The 19,889-nt window shown below is 52.2% G+C and overlaps 1 protein-coding gene across 3 annotated transcripts; it reads right to left on the reverse strand.

The window, feature by feature from the left end:
- Nucleotides 1-3,328: 3,328 nt before the first annotated feature.
- znf605 (zinc finger protein 605) lies at nt 3,329-19,511 on the reverse strand. 3 transcript variants are annotated; one of them, XM_031903139.1, is made up of 5 exons: nt 19,408-19,511; nt 15,193-15,252; nt 9,898-9,947; nt 3,833-9,543; nt 3,329-3,784 (listed from the first exon to the last, which is right to left on the reverse strand). In XM_031903139.1, exons 4-5 carry the CDS (start codon nt 9,512-9,514, stop codon nt 3,485-3,487), a joined length of 5,982 nt encoding a protein of 1,993 aa, XP_031758999.1. In that variant the 5' UTR covers nt 9,515-9,543; nt 9,898-9,947; nt 15,193-15,252; nt 19,408-19,511; the 3' UTR covers nt 3,329-3,484. The 3 variants fall into 3 exon arrangements, with proteins under 3 accessions (XP_031758999.1, NP_001090653.1, XP_031758998.1); NM_001097184.1 differs by having other exon boundaries at nt 3,329-9,543; nt 19,408-19,450; XM_031903138.1 differs by lacking the exons at nt 15,193-15,252; nt 19,408-19,511 and adding an exon at nt 14,053-14,080 and having other exon boundaries at nt 3,329-9,543.
- Nucleotides 19,512-19,889: the final 378 nt, after the last annotated feature.

Consider the following 19,889-nt stretch of genomic DNA (forward strand, 5'->3'; position numbering starts at 1 on the left):
ACTCTGCCGCTTCCCGGGGAGTGGGAGGAGCTCGGTATCTCCCCTTACACTGACTCTGCCGCTTCCCGGGGAGTGGGAGGAGCTCGGTATCTCCCCTTACACTGACTCTGCCGCTTCCCGGGGAATGGGAGGAGCTCGGTATCTCCCCTTACACTGACTCTGCCGCTTCCCGGGGAGTGGGAGGAGCTCGGTATCTCCCCTTCCACTGACTCTCCTGCTTCCCGGGGAATGGGAGGAGCTTGGTATCTCCCCTTACACTGACTCTCCTGCTTCCCGGGGAGTGGGCGGGGCTCGGTATCTCCCCTTACACTGACTCTGCCGCTTCCCGGGGAGTGGGAGGAGCTCGGTATCTCTCCTTACACTGACTCTGCCGCTTCCCGGGGAGTGGGAGGGGCTCGGTATCTCCCCTTACACTGACTCTGCCGCTTCCCGGGAGTGGGAGGAGCTCGGTATCTCCCCTTACACTGACTCTGCCGCTTCCCGGGGAGTGGGCGGGGCTCGGTATCTCCCCTTCCACTGACTCTGCCGCTTCCCGGGGAGTGGGAGGAGCTCGGTATCTCCCCTTACACTGACTCCGCCGCTTCCCGGGGAGTGGGCGGGGCTCGGTATCTCCCCTTACACTGACTCTGCCGCTTCCCGGGGAGTGGGAGGAGCTCGGTATCTCCCCTTACACTGACTCTGCCGCTTCCCGGGGAGTGGGAGGAGCTCGGTATCTCCCCTTACACTGACTTACACATGACCCCAAGGCACGAGAGAGCCGAGATTAAGGGATAGACAGTACCCAGGGCCGGCCGAGCCCCCCAGCTGCCCCCCCCCTTATACCCCAAGGCACGAGAGAGCCGAGATTAAGGGACAGACAGTACCCAGGGCCGGCCGAGCCCCCCAGCTGCCCCCCCTTATACCCCAAGGCACGAGAGAGCCGAGATTAAGGGACAGACAGTTCCCAGGGCCGGCCGAGCCCCCCAGCTGCCCCCCCCCTTATACCCCAAGGCACGAGAGAGCCGAGATTAAGGGACAGACAGTACCCAGGGCCGGCCGAGCCCCCCAGGCTGCCATTTTGTTCTTGGGTGGGAATGAGGATTCCGGGAAAACGCTCTGCTCGCGCTTCGGCCAATGATGGGCTCTGTTACACACCGTGTACTCTTAAAGGGTAACCAAAGCCAAACAAATACTATGGATAGAAATGCTGTAGCCATTAGGGCACCTAGTTTAATCTTTTGTACAAACCCCCCCACATGCTCCCCAGGTGCCCAGTAACTGCCCCGGCCCCCCCATAATGCACTATAAATGGTACAAGGCTGGTTATTATATGATTTACATGGCAGCACAGGAGCCGGTACAGTCTGCACCAGAGTTTAGCCATATGGCGGCTTCACTAGCCCCTAATGGCACATTATTACTGTTATGGGGCTTCTGGGCCCTCGGCTCAGTATATACAGCACAACTAGACTTGAGCTTTTAGTTCCCCTTTAATCCGCCTCCAATCATCTTGCATTTGTCAGACTGGCACCCTATCAGCCACCGCACTGCCAGCCCCATCTGTGAGCCACTGATTTGATTGGCTAACAGCAAGCTCTTGCCCAGGTAACTATTTGTGCCCCAGTCCCATGTGGATAGGGCACCGGGGGAGGGGGGGTAACAACCAAAGTGGCAGCTGGGAATAGTGTGGGGTCCCATAAGTCTCACCCCTCCTTGCACCAACCTCTAGTTCCGCTATATGTACCCTGCAACTGCCCCCACGTAACTGCCACTTAGGGAATTTAAGGAGGCACCAGGGGGCAGCCACGACCCAAAGATCTTACATTGAACCTCTGCGGCCCCTTCCCCCCCCCCCCCCCATGAAGGAGAAGAGAAGACCATGAAGGAGTAGAGGACAGCAGAGGGGGAGTAGAGGGCAGCAGAGGGGGAGTAGAGGGCAGCAGAGGGGGAGTAGAGGGGGAGTAGAGGGCAGCAGAGGGGGAGTAGACCATGAAGGAGAAGAGAAGACCATGAAGGAGTAGAGGGCAGCAGAGGGGGAGTAGACCATGAAGGAGAAGAGAAGACCATGAAGGAGTAGAGGACAGCAGAGGGGGAGTAGACCATGAAGGAGAAGAGAAGACCATGAAGGAGTAGAGGACAGCAGAGGGGGAGTAGACCATGAAGGAGAAGAGAAGACCATGAAGGAGTAGAGGACAGCAGAGGGGGAGTAGACCATGAAGGAGAAGAGAAGACCATGAAGGAGTAGAGGACAGCAGAGGGGGAGTAGAGGACAGCAGAGGGGGAGTAGACCATGAAGGAGAAGAGAAGACCATGAAGGAGTAGAGGGCAGCAGAGGGGGAGTAGACCATGAAGGAGAAGAGAAGACCATGAAGGAGTAGAGGACAGCAGAGGGGGAGTAGAGGACAGCAGAGGGGGAGTAGACCATGAAGGAGAAGAGAAGACCATGAAGGAGAAGAGAAGACCATGAAGGAGAAGAGAAGACCATGATTTCCTTCTATTTCAGGAAGTCCCGACAGACCAGGCAGATTGTAAGCGGCACCTCCATGTTCCACTCCCACCGGCTCCCTGAGGCTCTAAGCTCTTTACCGTACGGCCTCCTGGTCTGTTCATTGGCTGATGGGAACCATGTCTAGTGGGGATGAGTTCTCCTATAGGGTGCTGGTGTGGGTGCCGGGGTGGGTGCTGTATCTCTAGCCCACCATCTCGAGACCCTCACAGACACAATGGAATTTAGCGTCAGGGATCTATGGGCCCCATCACTGTGTGCAGTAAAAAGATAGACCCCAAAATGCTTCCCAGGACAGCAGGGCGCAACTACACCTCCCCCGCGGCGGGGCCCAACTACACCTCCCCCGCGGCGGGGCCCAACTACACCTCCCCCTGCGGCAGGGCGCAACTACACCTCCCCCGCGGCGGGGCCCAACTACACCTCCCCCGCGGCAGGGCCCAACTACACCTCCCCCTGCGGCAGGGCGCAACTACACCTCCCCCGCGGCGGGGCCCAACTACACCTCCCCCGCGGCAGGGCCCAACTACACCTCCCCCTGCGGCAGGGCGCAACTACACCTCCCCCGCGGCGGGGCCCAACTACACCTCCCCCGCGGCAGGGCCCAACTACACCTCCCCCGCGGCAGGGGCCAACTACACCTCACCCTGGGGCTAATTTACAAACAAAGCTGCTAAATTGCACAGTGGCAGTAACAACCAACCAGCAACTGGTTTGGAACCGTCTGCGCCAGGTCAGAGAATGAAAGCCATGAGCTGAGTGGTGCACAACGGGACTGGTGCAAGGTCCCAGCCAATCAAGGCCCGGGGAGTAGGGGAAACTCCAAATGATCACAATAATCGCTCAAAACCAAAACATATTTATTAATTAAAATGAAAGTCAGCTGACACGTAGAGAGAAGCCATTGGGGTGGGACCTGCTCTCAGTAGGAAGCCTGCCAGGGCCTTGGCCTGTGTAGGAACATGACATATCTGCCCCCATCACCCTTTATACCCCCCCTCACTTCTTGCCCGTGCCATAACTAAGCTTCCCCTGAGGCTCCTTTCCTTTCCCTCCCTCTTTCCTCATCCTATCAGGAGTAGACACCTTTGGGTTGCTCTCGAGTCGTGGCTTCTTTACTGGGGGGGTGCCTTTTGCCCTCGGCAGCTTCTCATCTCCGATTAGTTCCTTCTTTGCTGGGGTGACATTTCTGCCCTTCTGCTTTTCTTCCCCCACTGGCTTTGTGGTGGTGGCACCTTTGCCAGTTGGCTTCTCGTCGCCAAGCAGATCCTTATTGGTGGAAGGGTCCACGCTGACATTCTTCTGCTCCCCATCCAACTCCTTTTTAGCCGTGGTGGCACCCTTGGCCTTCTGCTTCTCCTCCCCAGGCATATCCTTCTTAGCAGGGGTAGAACCTCTGGCTTTCGGTTTCCCCTCATTGGCGCTTGTTCCTTCTAGAATATCCCTTGGCCCCTTTTTCAGTTGCTCCTGCTTGTTCTCTCTCTTTACATTCTCTTCTTCGTTTGGCCTTTTCTTCTCCTCTTCCACTCCACTCCCTTCTCCTTTCTCTTGGCTACTTTCAGTCAGCTTTTTCTTCATCGCTCCTTTCTCTGCTTTTGCCACCTTCAGTTTGAGCTTCTCCTCCTTGCCCCCCTCCACCGCCTTCGACCTGTGCTTGGGTTCCACCGGCAATTTGCTTTTCACCAGTTTTTTTATTTTGTGCTCTTTGTTTTCGACCTTGATCATCTTCTTCTCAGCTTCTTCTGAGGAGACTGTGCTGGAGACTTCTACATCTTCCTTGATCTTCTTCCTTCTCTTCAGAACCTTTCCTTTGCCCACTCCTTGGCAGATTTTCATGTGCCTGAAGAGCCAGCTCTGGAGAAGGAAGTGCTTCTTGCAGTGGGTACAGGAGAAGAGTCCTTTCTTCCCGTGGGCAAGCTTGTGGCGTTCCAGCGTCTTGCGCCGAGCGAAGCTGACTCCACACTTGGCACAAGAGAATGGCTTTTCGCCTTTGTGCTTCTGCTGGTGCCGCTCCAAGTTGGCCTTGTAGATAAAGCTCCTCTCACATATGGGGCAAGGGTATGATGTCTGCTCTGTGTGCACCCTGCTATGGACGGCAAGTCTGCCCTTGTTGGTGAAGACGCGGTCGCAGTCCTTGCACTGGACAGGAGGCTCGACGGGCAAACTGCATTCATGAGCCTCCAGGTCGCTGCTTTGCTTGAATTCCTTAAGGCAGATGGAACATTCATACAAGGTGACCAGGAGGGGTGGTTGGTTGGCGTGAGTGTAGCGATGGGCCAGGAGGCTGGATTTCTGCCTGAAGCTGCTGTTGCACACGGAACAGACATGAGGGCGCACTCCCGTGTGCACGCGCTTGTGGATGGTGAGATGGTTGATCTTGGCAAAGCGCTTGTCACAGTCGGGGCAGGCGAAAGGGCGGTCCCCCGTATGAGTCTGCAGGTGACTATCCAGTAAATGCTTATAAGGAAAGTTCTGCCCACACTCGGAGCAGAGGAAACTTGATATCTCGGACGCATTGGGCTCCTCCTTTATCGACATGGTGGGTAGGATCTGGTAGGTCGGCACTTCATCAGATTTGATGGGTTTGCCTTCACCACTAACAGAACTTTTAGCCGTTTCTCCGGGGTGTAGCCCCTCACCGCTCACCGCAATAGATTTGCTTTCCGATTTGATAGCAGAGGTCTTTAGCCTTGAGAGCATTTTGTCTGTCGATGGCTTCCCAGGGGGTCGTCCCCTCTTTTTGGGTGTAGACGGAGAAAGGTCTTCCACCCTCTTTGGTTTCTTCTTGCCTTCCTCCGGTTGGGTTAGGCTCAGTTTCCTCTTCCTGGATTGGCCTGAAGGCCCTTTCAACAGCTGTGATTTCTTCTCTTTAAATGCTTTGCCGCGTTTGGCCTGGTTGGGAGCTTTGGACTGTTTGCCGTGGGGTAAAGAGCTCAGGACTTTAGCTTTAGGAGCGTCAGGTACCACAAGCGGACTCTGAGCGAGTATGGTGTCGGGCTGAAGCCCCTGCTCTTTACCCCTCGTCCTGCACAAGCGACATTTCTTGGAGTGCCGCCCAGCTCTTCGCTTAAAGCGGAACAGGCAGCCGCAGGACTCGCATGGCGTTCCCGTGTGCATGACAATGTGGAGCTGGAGGTATCGAGGCAGCCGGAAGGACTTGCCACACACCTCGCACACATGTGGCTTAAGAAGTGGGTCTCTGGATCTCTCGTGGGGGGAACCTCTTCCCGGGAAACTTTCCTCACCAAAAGAGTCTTCCCAGCTAGTGGATATTAACTCTCCATCCAAGGATGGACTCTGGCTACGCTCCTCAAGATACGGCTCATCGTGGCCCTCCTCCACAGGAGCCATGGACTTCCGGGCATATTTTCCTCGCTTCTGGGGGATTTTCTTCTCACTAGCTCTCCGGTAGGCCGCATCCCCCTTTCGGGCACGTTTAATGCCCTTTTTGGGACCTGCAGTAGGAAGGTCCAGTTCTGAGCCAGAGACGGGCGAATCTGAGAGCTGCGATGCATCCGATGCCGTGTCCTTAGTATGTTCCCGGCACACGTTGCATTTCTTCAGGATCTGCTTCTCTCCCTGTCGGACAATTAAATAGCACTTGCAGGGTTGGGTCTGTGCCCCGGAATGTTCCTTCATGTGCTTCACTATGGACGCCGACTGGAGGAACGACAAGCCGCACTGCAAGCATTTGAACACTTTAGGGACCGTGGCGGGAATAAGATCGGCCTTGCTCGGTTGGCCACCTCTCTTCTTCTGAACTCCGGAATGTTCTGCACTGGGGCCCAAGCCGAGGGAACCAGCCGACTTAGCTCTCTGCCTCGTGCGCCGACGTTTCAGCTGCATTAATTCTGCCTCGGGTGCAGGATCAGCACCCAACGCACCCTCTGTATCAGGGTCACAGGGCAGGGTGATGTCTGCATCCTCGATAAAGTCCAACGCAAAGTCCATGCCAGATGTGACCATGTCCTCGTCCTCCTCCTCCTCCGAGTAGTGTGGGAAAAGGAGGCGTTCCCTGCGCCTTTTCACGATGGTTTTCTGGATGCACTGCTGACACTTTTTGGCCAGCCTTTTGGTTTTATACTTGTGCGGAATGGGGGAGCCACACGTGACACACAGGTGCAAGGCGTGACATTTCATGTGGCCGGCGAGAAGGACGGGAAGTTTGAAGAACTTGTCACACTTTGGGCAGCCGTACATCTTGTTGGCTTTCTCATCGGGTTCCTCTGGCTCCAGCGGATTACTGACACTCTCAACACTCTCTTGCTTTACGGGGCACGTGGAGCTCTCGCTCTCCATCGCAGTCACGGAACTCTTGGACCAGATGGAAGAGACGTGTGAAGGAGAATCTTTTAACTCGTTTCCCTTTACTCGTTTCCCGCTTGTGAAACACGGGACTGTCCCTCCCAGTTCCACTTCATCAGAAGCAGCGTCTCTAAGAGCAACACCATCAGCGTTTGGCACGACTGTCTCTGACGGGGCACTAGTGTATTTACTAAGACTCCTCTCACCTACACAGGGCGGGGATACGTCATTCTGATGAGAGGTTTGGGCATTTGCCCCCTGTTCGTTTTCATGCATGACTACCTTCTCTTGGAAAGAGACCTCCATAGGAGAGACCCACCTGGAGCCTTCACTGAAAGAGATGTCTTCCCTGCCTTCACTTCTCTTAGGCTGTACCCCCCCTGGTAATGCCGAGTCCCTACTGTCCATGTCAGGGGATTTGGAGTCTACAGTAGCCCCGGGGTCCCCATCCCTTGATAAAACAAGGGCAGTTCCACCCTCTGTATCTCTCTCAGCATTTCCTGGAATGTCTCCTTCAGGCCTTTTATCTAAGGAATGCTGTTCCTGCTCGACCTGCCCCCCCAGCTGAGTATTGTTCTTCTCTTCTCCTAAAGTCGGAACATCATGAACGTCAGTAGTAATCGGACTTTCCACATATGGATCCGCTGTTATTGGAGAGCTCAGAACCGGGGTGTCTCCTAGAGCGCTTCTCTGGTCACTGTAGTCATGATCGACAATGGCCGGGTTTTGGTTCAGACCGTTGCCGGGAGTTGTAGTTCCGTCAGGCTGCGGAGAGCTCGGGTCTGAGACTTCATTCTCACTTGGCTCTGGAAGGGTTGGGTCCTGGCCGCACCGAGAGGCAGCGGAATCTCTAGGCACATAATCTGCTTTCTTTGTGGGTCGAGACGGAGAGTTTTCGGCAATGTCTGACTCCGAGACCTTTCCAGCATGTCTCTCACTTGGCAAGTCTTCTCCTCTCAAGTCACATTGCTCATCACTGGCGCCAATATTTGCTGAAGGAGTCTCGGTGCCTTGGACAATAGCTGGAGAGTGTGCGTCTCGCACAAGAGACAGTTTGATATTCACTGGCAGAGGGCTCACAGCTTTTACCCCAGACTGTATGTTCTGCCCCGGCACGTTCTTGTAGCCACCACTGCCCTTCTCCGACCGCGAGTCTAGTTTTGATGTCTTTGCAGCGTTAGTCGTGAGCGCAGGAAGGCCAACGGGACACGTGTCTGTCTCGCCAACCTGCTCGGAATGGTCTGTCTCTAACCTTCTGCCACCCGATAACCCCCCGGCCTGGTCAGCGCTTGCCACACCCACTACTGGTGCCACACCCTGTTCTGAGTCCGCTCTGACTGACAGTCCCACACTCTCTGGCGGGGCATCTGGTGCCACTAAACTGCTAGTTACTCCTCCCTCACGTGGCAGGAGAGTGCTCTTTGCCGATAGGCTGCTGTTGTCTTCTTGCTCAGTGACAATGTTGCCTTTATTCTCTGGGAAAGCCCCTGGGCCTGACCCGCTGGGACCCTCAGTCTGTGCCAGAGAACCCAGTTCTGAGAGGCCGGGGGCAGAATCTTTGGGACTTTCCCTTGGCACGTCCCTCCCTGTCTCGTAACTCGTGGTGCCCTGAGAGTCTCCTACTGGCCAAGAACCAGGACCATCATGCCCCTTGGCAGGAACTACAGACTGGGAAGATGTAGGTGGTGAGGAATCAGTAATGGCCTCCATAGAGCCTACTGGTTCTGTACTGGTCTGATAATGGGCTACACTTGTTGGTTCTGTTTCCTTGGGTAGTGGATCAGCGGCGTGTCTTCCAACCAGAGGAACCGCTGGGTCTCGGCTGGGCATCTTCTCACTGGTTGTAGAGGGGGCAGCGCCACCTACGCCCCCAGCTGGGGGGAGGTCCGACTCTGAGGGGCAAATGGTCGGGGTGTCAGTGTTGGGCAGAGGGGGTGACTGGCGGGTACTTGAGGCGAGTGTATCCCGCTGGGTTCTGTCGGATCTTTGCTCACAGGGAGCCGTAGCTGAAGACAGCGGTTCTGTCTGACCCACGTGTGTCCCTGTGGCGCCGGCCGGTTTGGGCCCATTCAGTGTGTAGGAGCCGAACACCTCCGTCAGTAGTTCTATCGAGTTCCCAAACGCATCGATCAATTGGACCGTGGTGTCGGAGAAGCTAGAAACCCGCAACTCGAGGGCACGTCGGCTCTCTGCGCCGTCCTTCCTCGGGGCACCGGGCTGGCACCGGCTGAGGCGGGTGGGGCATTCCCTGGGGGAGGGGCTTGGCTGGCTCCCGTTCTCCTGGCGGAACTGCACCAGCGAGTTGAGCAGGAAGTGGGCGTGGCTGGGGGCGGGCTTAGCAGCGCTGACACTGTTGGAGGTTAAAGGGGGAACGTTCCTACAGCTCCGGGTGGATATGACCCTTGAGGCGATTGGCTTGGCTGCAGGTAAATGGGCGGAACTGGCTCCTCCCTCGTGGCTCCTCTCGTGCACCTGTAGGAAGACCTGGTGGTGGAAGCCCCTCCCACAGTAGGAACACATGAAAGGCTTCTTGGCCACGTGGCTCTGCCGGTGGGAGCTCAGTTGGACTTTACTATTGAAGGTTTCGTTGCACTCCATGCACAAGTACTGGCCTCCGGCGCCCCCCGGGGGCCCATCTGTCTCCTGGTTACCGCCGGCGACGAGTGTCTGGCGCGTGGCCACCCATCCATCAAGGGCTGTGGCGCTTCGCTCTTTCCCCTGCATCTTGTGCGGCTCTTCCTGCCCCCCGATTCCTGCAGGGACCCCAAACAAACCGCATGTTATTCCATGGTGCCCGACCCAACAGGGACCCCTGGCACCCAGTCCGCCGCATCCCTAACTGCCAACCAGTCTGTAAGGAAAGGCCCTTCCATAGGGCCCCCCTCCAGGAACCATAGGGCCCCCCCTCTCTTAGCCCCTGGAGGTACCACAGGGCCCCCCTCCAGGAACCATAGGGCCCCCCCTCTCTCTTAGCCCCTGGAGGTACCACAGGGCCCCACCATCTCTTACCCCTGGAGGTACCACAGGGCCGCCCCCCCCATCTCTTACCCCTGGAGGTACCACAGGGCCCCCCTCTCTTACCCCTGGAGGTGAACACTCACACTCACCTGAGATCGGTTCCCTTCAAACTGGGAATCAGGAGGCGTCACTGGGAACTCTGGGAAATAAGAGACAGCCAATGAATACAATGCAGAGCATTCCCCCCAAATCAACGCCTGCACCAGCAGAGCTGACACTCTAAAACCCTCAGAAACAGAACCAGCAGATCCTGCCCCCCAGTTGTGGCTGGTTCAGCAGAGAGAGACGGGCAGAGGGGCACAGAGAGAGAGACGGGCACAGAGAGAGAGAGAGACGGGCAGAGGGGCACAGAGAGAGAGAGAGAGAGAGAGACGGGCAGAGGGGCACAGAGAGAGAGAGACAGAGACGGGCAGAGGGGCACAGAGAGAGAGAGAGAGACGGGCAGAGGGGCACAGAGAGAGAGAGAGAGAGACGGGCAGAGGGGCACAGAGAGAGAGAGAGAGAGAGACGGGCAGAGGGGCACAGAGAGAGAGAGAGAGAGACGGGCAGAGGGGCACAGAGAGAGAGAGAGAGAGAGAGAGAGAGACGGGCAGAGGGGCACAGAGAGAGAGACGGGCAGAGGGGCACAGAGAGAGAGACGGGCAGAGGGGCACAGAGAGAGAGAGACGGGCAGAGGGGCACAGAGAGAGAGAGACGGGCAGAGGGGCACAGAGAGAGAGACGGGCAGAGGGGCACAGAGAGAGAGACGGGCAGAGGGGCACAGAGAGAGAGACGGGCAGAGGGGCACAGAGAGAGAGACGGGCAGAGGGGCACAGAGAGAGACGGGCAGAGGGGCACAGAGAGAGACGGGCAGAGGGGCACAGAGAGAGACTGGCAGAGGGGCACAGAGAGAGACTGGCAGAGGGGCACAGAGAGAGACGGGCAGAGGGGCACAGAGAGAGACGGGCAGAGGGGCACAGAGAGAGACGGGCAGAGGGGCACAGAGAGAGAGACTGGCAGAGGGGCAGAGAGAGAGCGACGGGCAGAGGGGCACAGAGAGAGACGGGCAGAGGGGCACAAAGAGAGACGGGCACAGAGAGAGAGAGAAGGGCAGAGGGGCACAAAGAGACGGGCAGAGGGGCACAGAGAGAGAGACGGGCAGAGGGGCACAAAGAGAGACGGGCACAGAGAGAGAGAGACGGGCAGAGGGGCACAAAGAGAGACGGGCACAGAGAGAGAGAGAAGGGCAGAGGGGCACAGAGAGAGACGGGCAGAGGGGCACAAAGAGAGACGGGCACAGAGAGAGAGAGAAGGGCAGAGGGGCACAAAGAGACGGGCAGACGGGCACAGAGAGAGAGAGAAGGGCAGAGGGGCACAAAGAGACGGGCAGACGGGCACAGAGAGAGACGGGCACAGAGAGACGGGCAGACGGGCACAGAGAGAGACGGGCACAGAGAGACGGGCAGAGGGGCGCAGAGAGAGACGGGCAGAGGGGCACAGAGAGTGACGGGCAGAGGGGCACAGAGAGTGACGGGCAGAGGGGCACAGAGAGAGAGAGAGATGGGCAGAGGGGCACAGAGAGAGAGACGGGCAGAGGGGCACAGAGAGAGAGAGACGGGCAGAGGGGCACAGAGAGAGAGACGGGCAGAGGGGCACACAGAGAGACAGACAGACAGAGAGACACAGAGAGACACCCTGGGGAGTCGGTGAGAGATTTAGACCGGAAGTGAATAAACTATATACGGAGTAACATTCACACTAAATAACATTAAACTCAGTCAGTAAATGAGAGTAATAACCCGGCACAGGGGGTATTGGTTTGTTCAACATGGAGGGAAACACGGAAATGTCCGAGACTCTCTGGGAGGCTGTCAGCGCTCTAAGTGCAGAATATTGTTATTAAGGGGGCGGATACGGGGGGGCAGTAGTTGGGTTAGGTGCCCCCCGTTATATTAATGAGGTGATGAGGCAACTGAGTGACACAGAGACCTGTGTGCAACTGAATAGTGACCCCACTAATAATGTTACAGAGAGATTAATGGGTCCCTTACAGTCAGGGGAATGGGGGGCCGACTCAGGGGGGGCCGACTCAGGGGGGGCCGACTCAGGGGGGGCCGACTCAGGGGGAATGGGGTGCGGACTCAGGGGGGGCCGACTCAGGGGGTGCCGACTCAGGGGGAATGGGGTGCGGACTCAGGGGGGGCCGACTCGGGGGGGTGCCGACTCAGGGGGGTGCGGACTCAGGGGGGGCCGACTCGGGGGGGTGCGGACTCAGGGGGGTGCTGACTCAGGGGGGTGCCGGAATTTTTGAGGTGCGATCACCCAGTGATTCCAATTTTACATATCCTGCCGAAGGTTCATAAGTCGCTGATGTCAAGGGACGAGCCACAGTAGCCATATAGGGTGTTTGGGCCACAGTAGCCATATAGGGTGTTTGGGCCACAGTAGCCATATAGGGTGTTTGGGCTACAGTAGCCATATAGGGTGTTTGGGCCACAGTAGCCATATAGGGTGTTTGGGCCACAGTAGCCATATAGGGTGTTTGGGCTACAGTAGCCATATAGGGTGTTTGGGCTACAGTAGCCATATAGGGTGTTTGGGCCACAGTAGCCATATAGGGTGTTTGGGCCACAGTAGCCATATAGGGTGTTTGGGCTACAGTAGCCATATAGGGGTGTTTGGGCTACAGTAGCCATATAGGGTGTTTGGGCCACAGTAGCCATATAGGGTGTTTGGGCCACAGTAGCCATATAGGGTGTTTGGGCCACAGTAGCCATATAGGGTGTTTGGGCCACAGTAGCCATATAGGGTGTTTGGGCCAGAGACTGTCCGGCTATGTAGGTAAGTGACTATGCCCTACAGTGGAACCCTTACCTACCTGAGAGTGACACACAGAGTGGAAAGACACTTATGGGTGGTTGGATGTAGTGTCACAGAACATGAATACGGCCTGCAGGCCATACAGTTTGGGGAGAGAGATTTTATTCTTTCATCCACTGAATTTTTACTTAATTCCAATTATTTTATGTTTGATGGGCAGTTTTACCTCCAGAGACGAGGGGCCCCATGGGGGCTTCCTTTGCCCCTACGTATGCCAGTCTCTTTATGGGTAGGTGGGAGAGGCTCCACGTGTTTGGATCGTCTAACCCCCATAGGTCACAACTTGTGTGTTTGTTTCGCTATATAGAGGATTGTCTGGGGATCTGGGATGGGGATGATATTTCACTCAGGGAATTTGTTAATTTTTGTAATAATAGGGTTACTTTCACCTGTGAGTCACATGTACCCACAATTTCATGTTTCATTAACACCCCCCAACACTGGGGCACACATGGATCTACAGTGGTGTGAAAAACTATTTGCCCCCTTCCTGATTTCTTATTCTTTTGCATGTTTGTCGCACTTAAATGTTTCTGCTCATCAAAAACCGTTAACTATTAGTCAAAGATAACATAATTGAACACAAAATGCAGTTTTTAAATGAAGGTTTACGTTATTAAGGGAGAAAAAAACTCCAAATCTACATGGCCCTGTGTGAAAAAGTAATTGCCCCCCTTGTTAAAAAATAACTTAACTGTGGTTTATCCCACCTGAGTCCAATTTGTGTAGTCACCCCCAGGCCTGATTACTGCCACACCTGTTTCAATCAAGAAATCACTTAAATAGGAGCTACCTGACACAGAGAAGTAGCCCAAAAGCACCTCAAAAGCTACACATCATGCCAAGATCCAAAGAAATTGAGGAACAAATGAGAACAAAAGTAATTGAGATCTATCAGTCTGGTAAAGGTTATAAAGCCATTTCTAAAGCTTTGGGACTCCAGCGAACCACAGTGAGAGCCATTATCCACAAATGGCAAAAACATGGAACAGTGGTGAACCTTCCCAGGAGTGGCCGGCCGACCAAAATTACCCCAAGAGCGCAGAGACAACTCATCCGAGAGGCCACAAAAGACCCCAGGACAACATCTAAAGAACTGCAGGCCTCACTTGCCTCAATTAAGGTCAGTGTTCACGACTCCACCATAAGAAAGAGACTGGGCAAAAACGGCCTGCATGGCAGATTTCCAAGGCGCAAACCACTTTTAAGCAAAAAGAACATTATGGCTTGTCTCAATTTTGCTAAAAAACATCTCAATGATTGCCAAGACTTTTGGGAAAATACCTTGTGGACCGACGAGACAAAAGTTGAACTTTTTGGAAGGTGCGTGTCCCGTTACATCTGGCGTAAAAGTAACACAGCATTTCAGAAAAAGAACATCATACCAACAGTAAAATATGGTGGTGGTAGTGTGATGGTCTGGGGTTGTTTTGCTGCTTCAGGACCTGGAAGGCTTGCTGTGATAGATGGAACCATGAATTCTACTGTCTACCAAAAAATCCTGAAGGAGAATGTCCGGCCATCTGTTCGTCAACTCAAGCTGAAGCGATCTTGGGTGCTGCAGCAGGACAATGACCCAAAACACACCAGCAAATCCACCTCTGAATGGCTGAAGAAAAACAAAATGAAGACTTTGGAGTGGCCTAGTCAAAGTCCTGACCTGAATCCTATTGAGATGTTGTGGCATGACCTTAAAAAGGCGGTTCCTGCTAGAAAACCCTCAAATAAAGCTGAATTACAACAATTCTGCAAAGATGAGTGGGCCAAAATTCCTCCAGAGCGCTGTAAAAGACTCGTTGCAAGTTATCGCAAACGCTTGATTGCAGTTATTGCTGCTAAGGGTGGCCCAACCAGTTATTAGGTTCAGGGGGCAATTACTTTTTCACACAGGGCCATGTAGGTTTGGATTTTTTTTCTCCCTAAATAATAAAAACCCTCATTTAAAAACTGCATTTTGTGTTTACTTGTGTTATCTTTGACTAATAGTTACATGTGTTTGATGAGCAGAAACATTTTGTGTGACAAACATGCAAAAGAATAAGGAATCAGGAAGGGGGCAAATAGTTTTTCACACCACTGTATATAGGAAACCTATCACATGTAACACTATTACACTATGAAAGCTCTCACCCAGCAAACTGTAAGGGGGGTCCCAGTGGGGCAGTTTCTACGCCTGCGTCGGATCTGTTCTACATGGGACGCCTTTCATGCTCAAACTATGGAATTATGGGATTGCTTCCTACAAAGGCGCTATAGTACAGATAGAATCCGCGTATGGACGAGCAGTAGCCGCCAGTAATAGGAACGACTTATTGAGGGACAAAGGGAGCGATAAAGCTGCTACACAGTTTGGTAATAACATAATAACATCTAAAATGGGGATTTGTATGAGTTACAATAACGACTCCCATCATATTAAACGTAGTATTATGAAGTATTGGGGATCTTGCTAGAGGATCCTGTGCTGGCCGCTATCTGGGATAAGAAACCTTCCTTTCTCTATAGAGATCTTGCTCCCGACTTACCCGGAGTCTGTAGGTCTCTAACAGGGATTCCTCTTGGCTCACAAATAATGGGAATTATCACTGTGGGAGAAACAGATGTAAAACATCTCAATATATATATATATACACACTGGGAAAATATATGTTATTAAACAGTACAGGTACAGGACCCGTTATCCAGAATGCTCGGGACCAAGGGTATTCCGGATAAGGGTTTTTTCCGTAATTTGGATCTCCATACATTAAATCTATTAAAAATCAATACATTAATTAAACCCAATAGGATTGTTTTGCATCCAATAAGGATTATTTATATCTTAGTTGGGATCAAGTACAGGTACTGTTTTATTATTACAGAGAAAAGGGAATCATTTAACCATTAAATAAACCCAATAGGGCTGTTCTGCCCCCAATAAGGGGTAATTATATCTTAGTTGGGATCAAGTACAGGTACTGTTTTATTATTACAGAGAAAAGGGAATCATTTAACCATTAAATAAACCCAATAGGGCTGTTCTGTCCCCAATAAGGGGTAATTATATCTTAGTTGGGATCAAGTACAGGTACTGTTTTATTATTACAGAGAAAAGGGAATCATTTAACCATTAAATAAACCCAATAGGGCTGTTCTGCCCCAATAAGGGGTAATTATATCTTAGTTGGGATCAAGTACAGGTACTGTTTTATTATTACAGAGAAAGGGAATCATTTAACCATGAAATAAACCCAATAGGGCTGTTCTGCCCCCAATAAGGGGTAATTATATCTTAGTTGGGATCAAGTACAGGTACTGTTTTATTATTACAGAGAAAAGGGAATCATTTAACCATGAAATAAACCCAATAGGGCTGTTCTGCCCCCAATAAGGGGTAATTATATCTTAGTTGGGATCAAGTACAGGTACTGTTTTATTATTACAGAGAAAAGGGAATCATTTAACCATTAAATAAACCCAATAGGGCTGTTCTGCCCCAATAAGGGGTAATTATATCTTAGTTGGGATCAAGTACAGGTACTGTTTTATTATTACAGAGAAAGGGAATCATTTAACCATGAAATAAACCCAATAGGGCTGTTCTGCCCCAATAAGGGGTAATTATATCTTAGTTGGGATCAAGTACAGGTACTGTTTTATTATTACAGAGAAAGGGAATCATTTAACCATGAAATAAACCCAATAGGGCTGTTCTGCCCCAATAAGGGGTAATTATATCTTAGTTGGGATCAAGTACAGGTACTGTTTTATTATTACAGAGAAAAGGGAACCATTTAACCATGAAATAAACCCAATAGGACTGTTCTGCCCCCAATAAGGGGTAATTATATCTTAGTTGGGATCAAGTACAGGTACTGTTTTATTATTACAGAGAAAAGGGAATCATTTAACCATGAAATAAACCCAATAGGGCTGTTCTGCCCCAATAAGGGGTAATTATATCTTAGTTGGGATCAAGTACAGGTACTGTTTTATTATTACAGAGAAAAGGGAATCATTTAACCATGAAATAAACCCAATAGGGCTGTTCTGCCCCAATAAGGGGTAATTATATCTTAGTAGGGATCAAGTACAGGTACTGTTTTATTATTACAGAGAAAAGGGAATCATTTAACCATGAAATAAACCCAATAGGACTGTTCTGCCCCAATAAGGGGTAATTATATCTTAGTTGGGATCAAGTACAGGTACTGTTTTATTATTACAGAGAAAAGGGAATCATTTAACCATGAAATAAACCCAATAGGGCTGTTCTGCCCCCAATAAGGGGTAATTATATCTTAGTTGGGATCAAGTACAGGTACTGTTTTATTATTACAGAGAAAAGGGAATCATTTAACCATTAAATAAACCCAATAGGGCTGTTCTGCCCCAATAAGGGGTAATTATATCTTAGTTGGGATCAAGTACAGGTACTGTTTTATTATTACAGAGAAAAGGGAATCATTTAACCATTAAATAAACCCAATAGGACTGTTCTGCCCCCAATAAGGGGTAATTATATCTTAGTTGGGATCAAGTACAGGTACTGTTTTATTATTACAGAGAAAAGGGAATCATTTAACCATGAAATAAACCCAATAGGGCTGTTCTGCCCCCAATAAGGGGTAATTATATCTTAGTTGGGATCAAGTACAGGTACTGTTTTATTATTACAGAGAAAAGGGAATCATTTAACCATGAAATAAACCCAATAGGGCTGTTCTGCCCCAATAAGGGGTAATTATATCTTAGTTGGGATCAAGTACAGGTACTGTTTTATTATTACAGAGAAAAGGGAATCATTTAACCATTAAATAAACCCAATAGGGCTGTTCTGCCCCAATAAGGGGTAATTATATCTTAGTTGGGATCAAGTACAGATACTGTTTTATTACTACAGAGAAAAAGGAAATCAGTTTTAAAATTCTGAATTATTTGATTAAAATGGAGTCTATGGGAGACGGGTTTACCGTAATTCAGAGCTTTCTGGATAATGGGTTTCCGGATAAGGGATCCCATACCTGTACTTTAATTGCACTTCACATAAGGTGATATATCTGATTACATGTGAATGTGGAGCCCAGTATATAGGTAAAACGGTTGGAAAAGCGCATGAACATCTATCAGCCATAGGGAGAGGGGGTACCAAATCGGCCATAGGGAGAGGGGGTACCAAATCGGCCATAGGGAGAGGGGGTACCAAATCGGCCATAGGGAGAGGGGGTACCAATAATCGGCCATAGGGAGAGGGGATACCAATAATCGGCCATAGGGAGAGGGGATACCAATAATCGGCCATAGGGAGAGGGGATACCAATAATCGGCCATAGGGAGAGGGGATACCAATAATCGGCCATAGGGAGAGGGGGTACCAATAATCGGCCATAGGGAGAGGGGATACCAATAATCGGCCATAGGGAGAGAGGGGATACCAATAATCGGCCATAGGGAGAGGGGATACCAATAATCGGCCATAGGGAGAGGGGGTACCAATAATCGGCCATAGGGAGAGGGGATACCAATAATCGGCCATAGGGAGAGGGGATACCAATAATCGGCCATAGGGAGAGGGGGTACCAATAATCGGCCATAGGGAGAGGGGATACCAATAATCGGCCATAGGGAGAGAGGGGATACCAATAATCGGCCATAGGGAGAGGGGATACCAATAATCGGCCATAGGGAGAGGGGGTACCAATAATCGGCCATAGGGAGAGGGGATACCAATAATCGGCCATAGGGAGAGGGGGTACCAATAATCGGCCATAGGGAGAGGGGATACCAATAATCGGCCATAGGGAGAGGGGGTACCAAATCGGCCATAGGGAGAGGGGGTACCAAATCGGCCATAGGGAGGGGGGATACCAATAATCGGCCATAGGGAGAGAGGGGATACCAATAATCGGCCATAGGGAGAGGGGATACCAATAATCGGCCATAGGGAGAGGGGATACCAATAATCGGCCATAGGGAGAGGGGATACCAATAATCGGCCATAGGGAGAGGGGATACCAATAATCGGCCATAGCTAAACATTCCCTGGATAAACATGGAGGGAACATGGATTTTTATTTTCAGGTTATAGACTCGTGTGGGTTTAATATAAGGAGAGGGGATTCTGAGAATAGGTTGTTACAAGAAGAAAGCCATTGTTACCAGAAACCCATAAGAAGTCCCGTTTGCAGTTTGCCACAAGCCATGTGGGGGGGGCAGCAAACATGTGGGAGAAGGTGCTCTGGTCAGATGAGACCAAAATGGAACTTTTTGGCCAAAATGCAAAACGCTATGTGTGGCGGAAACTAACCCTGCACATCACTCTGACCCCCCCATCCCCACTGTCACATATGGGGGGGCAGCATCATGCTCTGGGGAGGCTTCAGCAGGGACAGGGAAGCTGGTCAGAGTTGATGGGAAGATGGATGGAGCCAAATACAGGGCAATCTTGGAAGAAAACCTCTTGGAGTCTGCAAAAGACTTGAGACTGGGGCGGAGGTTCCCCTTCCAGCAGGGCAACGACCCTAAACATAAAGCCAGGGCAACAATGGGTTAAACATATCCATGTGTTAGACTGGCCCAATCACAGCCCAGATCTACATCCAATGGGGAATCTGTGGCAAGATCTGAAACTGCTGTTCCCAAAGGCTGACCATCTAATCTGACTGGGGGGGGGGAGAGGGGTCGGCAGATGTTCCCGGGGGGGGAGGGGCCGGTACCGGGACACACGGACAGGGCGGGGGCGGGGGGGGGGGGGCACTTACCTCTCTGTCCCGGAACAGCCGAACCCCAGAGCCTCTCGCTGACCCGGAAACACTTCCTGTCACATCCCGCCGCGCTGTATTGTGGGAAAGGGGCGTTAGACTTCCTGGTGCGGGGGCGGGGCGAGTGTAGAGCCGGGCTGTACCATTGGCCGCTGAGCAGGAGGGGGGGGAATGGGCGGAGCCAGACATTTCTCTGCTTCCAACCCTTCAGCTCTGTATCTCTGTACCTACCGACCCACCTACTGACCCGCCCACCTACCTACCCGCCCTGCTGTATGGCTACTGCCCCGCACCTCTCTATACAGTTAGTGCAGCCCCACAGCATTCTGGGAGTTGGAGTCAAATCTCTGCTGGGGGGGGGGGGCTGGGTACTAATTGATTGCTCTGTAAGTTCCTGTAACCTCCCCCCCCCCATATCCACTATTACCCCTCCCCCCCCCCATATCCACTATTACCCCTCCCCTCCCCCCCATATCCACTAT

The sequence above is a fragment of the Xenopus tropicalis genome, chromosome 6 (assembly GCF_000004195.4).
Source record: "Xenopus tropicalis strain Nigerian chromosome 6, UCB_Xtro_10.0, whole genome shotgun sequence".
NCBI lineage: Eukaryota > Metazoa > Chordata > Amphibia > Anura > Pipidae > Xenopus > Xenopus tropicalis.

Coding starts and splice junctions, on each gene's coding strand:
- znf605 (NM_001097184.1), bottom strand. CDS start 9,514: ATGCAGGGGAAAGAGCGAAGCGCCACAGCCCTTGATGGATGGGTGGCC.